This window comes from Elephas maximus, chromosome 3 (assembly GCF_024166365.1).
Source record: "Elephas maximus indicus isolate mEleMax1 chromosome 3, mEleMax1 primary haplotype, whole genome shotgun sequence".
NCBI classification, from domain to species: Eukaryota; Metazoa; Chordata; class Mammalia; order Proboscidea; family Elephantidae; genus Elephas; species Elephas maximus.
The window spans coordinates 196,224,136-196,234,632 of NC_064821.1; the positions used below are offsets into that span (position 1 = coordinate 196,224,136).

Genomic DNA, 10,497 nt, shown 5'->3' on the forward strand with positions numbered 1-10,497 from the left:
TTCGATTCTGACTCATAGTGACCCTGTAGGACAGAGTAGAACTGCCCCATAGAGTTTCCAAGGAGTGCCTTGTGGGTTCCAACTGCTGACCTTTTGGTTAGCAGCCCTAGCACTTAATCACTATTCTGCCAAGGTTTCCTTTGTGCCTTTAGGGGTTAGAAATCTTAAGAAAAGGCACAGGAGAAATAAGATATATTAAATAATAGGCTGGTATATAAGAGTAAACATCAATACATATCCAAAACCAAAAAACCAAACTCAGTGCCGTTGAGTAAATTCTGACTCATAGCGAACCTACGGGACAGAGTAGAACTGCCCCATAGAGTTTCCAAGGAGTGCCTGGTGGATTCGAATTGCAGACCCTTCGGTTAGCAGCTGTAGCACTTTACCACTATGCCACCAGGGTTTCCTCAATACTTATACCATTAGACTAATTGGGCTTAAAATATAAAGAAAGATCTTTGGAGTGTCAATGCAAAAATATTAAGTTGCTTCTAAGGGAAAAGCCCAGGGAGGTATCAGTCCTCTCCACAGCAATAGTCAGTGCTACAAGTCAGTGTCACATTGTTCATAATTCCTCAAAGAAGCCAAGTGTGTCCTAGGATTTTCTAAGTCCAAATGTCCTTCTCTGTATTTTTGAAAAAGGAGAACAGGGTTCTGTGGCTTATGTAAACTTCTCCATTTAAAATATTATGTTTGACAGTCCTGCTTGTTCCGTGTTTATTTGTTACTCAGCATTCCAAAGGTCAAGACCTCCTGAAAAGAAGGTTGTGGTACCAGTGGCAAATGCTGTTTTTTCCCCTAAAAAAGTTGTAATGTAAGATAATTTGGCTTTGATTATAATCTTCAGCATTTATCATATTTGATTCTGGGTTTGGGGCTGTAGTGCTATATAGTACAGAAGACATTTTAAATGTTGGGCATTCAGGCAGGTGAATATCATCTCTCCTTCCCTCTCTCTCTCTGTCTTTCTCTCAGTCACTTGCAGACACACCATGGAATTTGGAAATGATATATCCACCGTGACCGTTGCCCTCTATTAGTAAAAAACCCATTACCATCGAGTCTATTCCTATTCCTGTGTTACAGAGTAGAACTTCTCCACAGGGTTTTCTTGGCTATAATCTTTTTGGAAGCAGATCACCAGTCCTTTCTTCCTCGGTTCTACTGGGTGGGTTCAAACTGCCAATCTTTATGTTTGCAGCCTCTTACAAGCCACTCACACTACCTAGGGACCTGGCTCTGTTAGTAAATAAGCTATTGTTAATTTGGGAGCAACTTTCATTATGAGACCAAGGATGTATTGAGGTGATGCTTTAGCAAAATGAAGAACAAGAACATGTTGCAGCCTCTTACACAATCTTTTTCTTGCCTACGGTTTCACCCACTAAGCCCCAATAATCCCTTAGTTTCCATTAGCAAGATGTTAATAACTTTGAAAGCCACAAACTCAAGCTCAAACTCTCTTGGCTGCCTGACCAGCAGCCAACAGCAACTTCCCCATCTCCTCGTGCTTTCTGGCAAAAAGAGGAGTGATTTTATCACATGTCTGAACTACTCTATGAGTAAGTGACCAGAAACAATTTAGACTTGGCTTTCATTTCTGTAGATACTGAAAACATTGACTGAAATATAAAAACTTGTTATGTTGCTATGATTATTGCTGTAGGTATATATGTCACTTAACAACTCTTTCTGGGCTTCATTTTGAAGGTCTCATAGCAGCCCCATAGTGATTGTATTGGGATTAGTCAGTAAGGCCCTAGAATTTATGCTAACTCATGCACAGTCCTTTAATCTCTGCTCAGACTTACCAATAGAGGACTGGTAAACCAGCACGGGGAATATTTACTGTTCCTTAGCATTATAATAAGTAGAAATCAATGAATTTTTTTGCAAAAAACCTTGGGTTTTATATCTGTTCCTTAGAGTTCTCACCTCTTTTCTCAGTGGTGAAATGAACCTCTTCCGCAATTTGGCTCTTGGCATGAGGGAGAATCTACTGATCTCTGGGGAAAATGTCCCTTAAATAACCCCGTATCTCTCCAGGGCAGTCCAATCCAACCCAATCCAACCCAGCCCAACCCAGTCCAACCCAGCCCAACCCAGTCCAACTCAGCCCAATCCAGTCCAACACAGCCCAATCCAGTCCAGTCCAACCCAACCCAACCCAACCCAAGCCAACCCAAGCCAACCCAACCCAATCCAATGCAATCCAACCCAACCCAACCCAACCCCACCCAACCCAACCCCACCCCACGCCACCCAATCCAATCCAATCCAATCCAATCCAATCCAATCCAATCCAATCCAATCCAATCCAATCCAATCCAATCCAGTCCAGTCCAGTCCAGTCCAGTCCAGTCCAGTCCAGTCCAGTCCAGTCCAGTCCAGTCCAATCCAATCCAATCCAATGCAAAGCAACGCAAAGCAACTGAAAGCAATGCAACCCAACGCAATGCAATGTAATGCAATCCAGTCCAGTCCAGTCCAGTCCAATCCAATCTAACCCAACCCAACCCAACCCAACCCAACCCAACCCAACCCAACCCAACCCAACCCAACCCAACCCAATCCAATCCAATCCAATCCAGTCTAATCCAATGCAATGCATTCCTCTTTCATTCCTCTTTAATCAGCTTGCAACTATCAAACAGGGAACAAGACAATTACAAAACTTTTACATAAATGACACTTGGATCAAATACATAAAAGCTAATGGAAGTTTTCTATACATAAGTGGTCTGAAAATAGAATGAGGGCTTGTCTAGCAGAGATTGGCTTGAGACAGGAATATACAAAGAGAATCTGGAAGAAGACAGGATCTAGTGCAGATAAGGACAAGGTACCAATTTTTTTGCTGATAATGCACCCATGTAAATAACGCGCTTACACATACAGCACGCATAGTGTGCCTAGGAAAATAATGCACAAGGGAGTTGCATGGTTAGCAAAAATAAAAACACAATGGGCATGTTATTTGTTTAAAAATACAATATTCTAGTAGCATTTACTCATATGAGCCAAGGTCTCCCTAGTTTCATTATAAGTAGGCATAAGGAGTTTATATAAGAACCCTCTATGTATCCTTTTCAGATGTATTTCTTTATGCTTATTAATATAAATAGATGTATATGATTCTCTTTTCCTACCAGGTAATACTCTCTGATGTTTTCAAAAAGTTCTAAATTACAAATCTCCTTCATATATTAGTTATAGCCTGAAAGCTGGGCTGAATTATTTTATTTCTCCCTTCTATCCCTCCTCCTTCCGTTATTCTCTTTCTTTTAAAAAAAATTTTTTTTATTGTGCATTAGGTGGAAGTTTACAGAGTAAATTATTTTCCCATTCAATAGTATGTACATAAGTATTTCACAACATTGTTTTCATTCCCCACAATATGTCAGCACTCTCCTCATTTCTATCCTAGTTTCTTTGTTACGTTTCATCCTGATTCTGTACCCTTTCCTGATTTCTCATCTTTGCTTTTGGGCAAATGTAGCCCTTTTGATTGTTCTAAGGAACATGTTCCTCTCGGGTGTTATTTATTTTATGGGCCTGTCTATGGTTTGGCTGAAGGGCGGTCTTCGGGAATGGCTTCAGTGCCAGTTCAAATGGTCTTAGGGACATAGTCTTGGGGGTTCTTCCAGTCTCTGTCAGACCAGTAAGTCTGACTCTTTTTTATGAATTTGATTTTTTGTTCTACAATTTTTCTCCTGCTCTGTCCAGGACCCTCTGTTGTGATCCCAGTCAGAGCAGTCGGTAGTGGTGGCCAGGCACCATCTAGTTCTTCTGGTCTCAGGGTCATGTAGTCTGTGGTTCATGTGGTCCATTTGAACGAATTACTTTTAATTACTAATTAACTAATTAATTAATTAATACTAATTAATTACAATTAGTCCTTTGAACTAATTACTCCCTTGAGTCTTTCGTTTTCACTCTCTTTCTTTCTTCATTCTCTCCTTACTCAAATGTTTATTGTGCATTATCTACTTGCCAAGCAATGGTCTATGTGTTGAGGATATATCAAAATGGATATATAGTGAAAAGAATCTACCCAACCACTGAATTGCTCAGCCTTACAAAGATAAAGCAAACAAAAACCATACCTTCATCTGATTGTATTGTAATGGGTGATTTTAGCATCTGTTTATTTTGCTGAACTAAAAACTACTTGAGTTAAGTGATTGCACTGTTAATTGCTCTATATTCTGTTTGGTGGGTAAATAAAGTAAAGCCATATAGCAGAGACATTGTTCTTCATATTTTCAACTGTCCGGCCCACTTGTCTGCATGATAGCAGCTGTTTCTTCCCCCCCAAAAAGGATACTGGTAAATTGGCTGGCATTAAATTGTTAAATGAGAAATTCTAGAATAGTTTGATAAAGTAGAACTCAACATTTCAGAAATGCATCAGTGTAAAGACAGAAATGAGAATGCCGTATTAGGGAGACCAGTCAAAGGGGTGAGATAAGGAAGAGGAGACACTGAGAACACTGGGAAGGGTAATGGTAGAGTTCCAGAGCGAAGAGGGCAGTGGGGGAAGGCAGAGTTGAGTGGATAAACCGATTGTAGATTAAAGCCAGTCGAAGCTGGGCAATTATTTTACAGATGTGAAAATACAGGCTTGGGCAGGTGAAGTGACCTTTTCAGAATCATATGGGGAATTTTCCTGGGTAGTAAGGAGGCTGGTGACCAGGACAACAGTTGGAAGCCAGAAAGGTAGAGAAAGCAGAAAGAAGTGAGGGCTGGAGGGGAAATGAAAAGCTGAGTGGGAGGACCAGTGCTTTGGGAAGCACAACTTTTCTCTGATATAAATTCTCTGAGGGAGAGATCGTCAGTTGGAAGACAGGAATTCAGGTTTGCTGAAATTGGAGATCAAACACCTAGACTGAGTCAGAAATTCTGTTTCCAGTGAAATGCTGCTTCTGCCAGTTCTGCTGCTGGTAGTTCTCTTTCCAGGTGGTGATAATGAGGACGGTAAGAGTAATTCTGACAGCTCTCAGCAAGGGTGTGAGAGGGTCTGGGTAAAAGCATGCTGCAGTGGCCCTAGTGCATTTGGAGACCATCCTGGAGGTTGAGACTGGAGCCTAAGACTTTGATGTAGGCAAATGTCTCAGGCCCCTGTGTTCTTCAAATTCCGGGTTCATTCTCTTTTGCCTGTTTCCATTTCCATTCTCTCTCATTCCCTCCTTCTTCTCCCTTTCTGCTCATTATTTTTAGCCTTCCATCACCCACAGGTTCCCAGGGACCAACCTTCTACCTCATCCAGATCTCGTCCTTTGCCAACAGCACCTGGGCACAAAATCGAGGCTCAGGCTGGTTGGATGATATGCAGATTCATGGCTGGGATAGTGACTCCGGTATGGCTATTTTCCTGAAGCCCTGGTCCAAGGGTAACTTCAGCGATGAGGAAGTAACAGAGCTGCAGGAGATATTTCGAGTCTACCTCATTGGATTTACTCGGGAAGTACAGGCCCGAGCCAGTGATTTCCAGATGGAATGTGAGTTCCCTGACTTAGGGGGATTCTCATTGACTTTTTTTCTCTCTCTTGGTTTGAGCTGCTACTCCTTCTGATCATTCTCTCCTCCCTATTATATCCAATTACATGAATACACTTTATTAGAGTAGTTTCCTGCTCTGAGTCCACACTTCCACAAACTATTCAAGAGTCTCATGGCCTCCTGTCCTCCTCTCTGATTTATGGAATCTCACTTTTTGTAACCATTCATTGGTTTGTCTTCTGTGACACTTGATCCTCTCTCAGACATAAAGCAAGAAATGCTCATTTTTCCTACCCTGTGCCTGAGTGACCTAAAGGGTGACCTCCTCCTCCAATCCATCTCCTCAAGCGTCTCCTTCCCAGCCCACCTCTCAATATCATCTCCCCATTCACCTTGGAATCCTGGAATCCTACTCTCCCTCTCTGACCTGTTACAAACCATATGTCTTTATAACCCCTCCTCATTCATTAGATGTACACCCCTACCAGTGCTCTACCCTCTGAAACTCTCTAAATGCTCTAATTGGTTTTGGGTTCATCATTTCATATTCCAGAACTTTCTACTCACCGAAAATACTTGGTCATTTCCAATTTCTTACTTTTTTGTTTACTGTTTAATAAGTTTTTCTGTGTTTCCCCTCTACCCAGACCCTTTTGAGATCCAGGGCATAGCAGGCTGTGAGCTGCGTTCTGGGGAGATCACTGTAAGCTTCCTGAGGGGAGCTTTAGGAGGACTGGATTTCCTGAGCGTCAAGAATTACTCATGTGTACCTGCCCCAGAGGGTGGCAGCAGAGCAGAGAGGTTCTGTGCACTACTCAGCCAGTACCAAGGGATCTATGATACTCTGGAGAAGCTCCTCTTAGAATCCTGCCCTCGATTTCTCTTGAGTGTTCTCAGTGCAGGGAAGGCAGATCTGCAGAGGCAAGGTTAGTTCCACTTTGTCCCCAAGACTTTTCTATGCACTTCCACCAATGTCCTTAAACTTAAGCATAGGAAGATACCCAGAGGGAAAGGGGCCTAATGAATAATATATTTAGTTTTAGTTCCCAGAGGAGTAGAAGGGGTTCACTGTCCAAACTTATAGGGGTCCAAGTCTCTATGCTCTGGACTGGAGTCCTAATCTGAATACTCTCCCTGCCCCAGAGAAACCTGAGGCCTGGCTGTCCAGCGGCCCCTCTCCTGGTCCTGGCCGTCTGCTGCTGGTGTGCCATGTTTCAGGATTTTACCCAAAATCTGTGTGGATGATGTGGATGCAGGGGGAGCAGGAGCAGCACGGCACTCAGCGAGGTGATGTCCTGCCCAATGCTGATGGGACATGGTATCTCCGAGTCACCCTGGATGTGGCAGCTGGGGAGGTGCCTGGCCTGTCTTGCCGAGTGAAGCACAGCAGTCTAGGTGGCCAGGACATCATCCTCTACTGGGGTGAGAAAGTGAGAAAGAACTGGTGCCCACCAAAGATGGAAGGACCTGTTCCTCAAACATAAAGGGATGGGCTGGGCAAAGGGTGGCTGGGGCTTGATAGTTCAGAGGAAAAGGGACACACAAATACACAGAGAGAGACGAGAGAGAGAGGGAGGGAGGGAGACAGACAGAGAGAGGGAGAATGACTGATTGATGGATTTTTCATGCCCTAATCCCAACAGAAGGAGCACAGAAGGAGCAGTGGTTAAGCTTCTAAGGGAAAGGTTGGTGGTTTGAACCCACCATCTGCACCATGGGAGAAAGATGTGGCAGCCTGTGCCTGTAAAGATTACAGCCTTGGAAATCCTATGGGGCAGTTCTACTGTGTCCTATAGGGTCTCTATAAAATCACAATGAGTCAGAATTGACTCATTGACAGCAGATTTGGCTTTTTTTTTTTTGGAATTTCAACTGGAATAAAACAGGTAATCCAAACTACAGAATACGTAAGAATGAAGGACCTGTATATTGGGTAGGATGGGACTGAAGGAGAGAAAAGGGACAGATATGAGGTGTCATGGATATAAGTGAGGGAGTTGGAATGTCACCATACATTGGAAGCAGGTAGATGGTGCTGCTGACACTCAGGTGGGCGAAGAAAGGCCTGGAAAATCAGAACGGGATTTGAAGTGACATCTCTGTGTCCTCTCTCAATTACCAGGACACCCCATCTCCAATGGCTGGATCTGTTTGGCAGTAATAGTGCCCTTCTTGATCCTTTTGATAGGGCTTGCATTATGGTTTAAGAGGCGCTGGTGAGTTTTTTTTAATCTAATTTTTCTGTCCACCCTTCTCACTATTTTTAAAATCTATTTACTTCTATTTAACCTTAGTCTTCCCATCATACCCTTTCTACTTTGTGCTGAACTCCAAACTCCTTAATGGAGTTCAGCAAAATAGTTCAACAGTTCTGCTGAACTCCCATCTCCTTATTTTTGTGTGTGTGTGTTTTTACTCAACAGGTCATATCAGAATATCCAGTGAGCACTCATCACGTCTCCTCTTCCATTAGAAAAAAAGAGCTCAAGATGTCGGCCAGGGTCAAAATGTGTTATCATATTTCATTAAATCAGAGTTCCATCCGCTTGTATGATGAATCATAATCTATATAACAGGAGAACAATAATTGTAAAACTGAATTTATTATAAGATAGTATTGACGGTAAGATCCACCCAAATTTTACAGATGTTAAAATGTGAGAAAGACTGCGTATCAGAATAAATGAAATGTGATATATACAACTTAACATCTCTTTGTCTTCTTGTTTAAAAAATTTTTTTCTTCTTCTGCTGCTTAAGTGTCATTGGTCAAAAAATAGGCTAAATATAATTGTGCAGGAATAATTGTATTTGCAGAGATGCTGAGCTTTTCAAATGTAATTTTTCTGTTTCTGGATGACCTTGTAACCCTCAAGGCCCAACCGAGATGATCCTTCCTCCAAGAAGCCTTCCCTAGTGCCACAGTGGAAGCAACCCTGTCTGGTCTGGAGAGAACCACTTTACTCTGTATCCATGGCATTGCAGTTATTTTTGTTTTTCTTCCCCTTCTACTTTGTAAGTTCCTGAGGGCAATGTTCTCCATATGTGGATCCCTGGCAAGCTCTCTTACCTACATGTGTATTTACTCTGTAAAAATCAACTAAGATGATATAACTGCTAAGTTAATGGTCTTTTTTTTTTTTTTTTAAGTCTCCTCCTTCCTTCTCTTTTCCTCATCAGTTGACACTATAGATCTTCCTATTCTTACTAAAATATTTCGCACTTAGTCAAAAAACCCTATGCTTTCCTGATTTCCTTATTTCTGCACTGGAGCCCTCTGGAGAAAACAATCTTTGCCCTGACCACAACTGTAGTCTACCTACAAAGAATCACTATATTGGGACTCCCTTTCCTCATTTTCCAGTCAGAATGAGTGAGAGACAGTGTGTGTAAAGAGTAAATTGCAAGTGGTGTTAACTGTTCAAGAAAAAGAATCAAGAAGTTTGTTCTTGTCCTCAGGGACCTTGAGATCTATGCTGTCCAATTCAACTTTATTTTTATGCATTTTTTTTTCATGTATTTCATAGCTTTCCAAAAAACCTCATTAAAAAAAAATTCAGATTCACTTTGATTAAGATGGTGTGTTGGGGGGAATTTGAGTTTACTTTTGTAGATGGCTTACAAAGGGGGGATAGGGAACACATAAGTTTTGGATAAGTCAGGGGAAGCAATTCTCCAACCTGGGAAATTTTAATATGGTGTATCAGGGTTTCTGAAGAAAAGGCAAAACACTTGAAAAGAGTAGGAAATGATGGAAAATACGGCTTTCTCTCCTCTTTGTTAGCATTACTGGCTGCTTCTCTAGGATGTATCCAACTACCTCATCTTGATTCCTAGCTGGAGCCCTGGTGGCACAGTAGTTAAGAAATGGCCGCTAGCCAAAAAGGTCAGCAGATCATGCTGGTGGGAATGCAAAGTGATACACCCATTTTGGAAAACAATGTGGTGCTTAATTAGAAAGCTAGAAATAGAAATACCATATGATCCAGTAATCCCACTCCTAGGAATATATCCCAGAGAAATAAGATTTGTCACAAGGATAGAGGTATGCACACTCATGTTCACCGCGGCGTTGTTCACAATAGCAAAAAGGTGGAAATAGCCTAGATGCCCGTCAACAGATGAATGGATAAACAAACCAGGGTACATACACACAATGGCTTACTATGCAATGCTAAAGAACACTGGTGAATCTGGGAAGCATCTCAGAACATGGATGAATCTGGAGGGCATCATGCTTAGTGAAATAATCACAAAAGGACAAATATCGTGTAAGACCACTACTACAAAAATTCATGAAAAGGTTTACACACAAAAAGAAACAATCTTTGATGGTTATGAGGGAAGGGAAGGGTGGGGATGGAAAAGTACTAAATAGACAATAGATAAGTGGTAACTTTGGTGGAGGGTAGAACAGCACATAATACCGGGGCAGCCAGCACAGCTTGTAAAAGGCAAGGTCATGGAAGCTCCATAGACACATCCAAGTTCCCTGAGGTACTGAATTGCTGAGCTGAGAGCTGTGGGGACCGTGGTCTTGGGGAACATCTAGCTCAATTGGTGTAACATAGTTAATAAGGAAAATGTTCTACATTCTACTTAGGTGAGTAGAGTCTGGGGTCTTAAAAGCCTGTGAGCGGCCATTTAGGATACTCCACTGGTCTCACCCCTTCAGGGGCAAGAGAGAATGAAGAAAACTAAAGATACAAGGGAAATATTAGTCCAAAGGACTAATGGACCACAACTACCGCGGCCTCCACCAGACAGAGTCCAGTACAACGAGATGGTGCTCAGCTACCACCACTGACTGCTCTGACACAGATCACAATAGAGGATCCCAGGCAGAGCTGGAGAAAATTGTAGAAGAAAATTCTAACTCACAAAAAAGGACCAGATTTACTGGCCTGTCAGAGACTGGAGAAACCCCGAGAGCATGGCGCCTGACACTCTTTTATCTCAGAAATGAAGTCACCTTGAGGTTCAGCCTTCAGC

The 10,497-nt window shown here is 42.2% G+C and overlaps 1 protein-coding gene across 1 annotated transcript; it reads left to right on the top strand.

Moving 5' to 3' along the window:
* Positions 1-4,904: 4,904 nt before the first annotated feature.
* Positions 4,905-8,234, top strand: LOC126073800 (T-cell surface glycoprotein CD1b-like). The gene is made up of 6 exons (XM_049880895.1): positions 4,905-4,980; positions 5,241-5,504; positions 6,153-6,431; positions 6,649-6,927; positions 7,628-7,721; positions 7,929-8,234. Exons 1-6 carry the CDS (start codon positions 4,920-4,922, stop codon positions 7,948-7,950), a joined length of 999 nt encoding a protein of 332 aa, XP_049736852.1. The 5' UTR covers positions 4,905-4,919; the 3' UTR covers positions 7,951-8,234.
* Positions 8,235-10,497: the final 2,263 nt, after the last annotated feature.

What these genes read in the sequence shown, in the direction of transcription:
- LOC126073800 (XM_049880895.1), top strand. Translation starts at nt 4,920, where the DNA reads ATGCTGCTTCTGCCAGTTCTGCTGCTGGTAGTTCTCTTTCCAGGTGGT. An exon ending in GGCAGATCTGCAGAGGCAAG is followed by an intron (nt 6,432 to 6,648) that starts GTTAGTTCCACT and finishes TCCCTGCCCCAG; the next exon opens with AGAAACCTGAGGCCTGGCTG. An exon ending in TTATGGTTTAAGAGGCGCTG is followed by an intron (nt 7,722 to 7,928) that starts GTGAGTTTTTTT and finishes TTTACTCAACAG; the next exon opens with GTCATATCAGAATATCCAGT.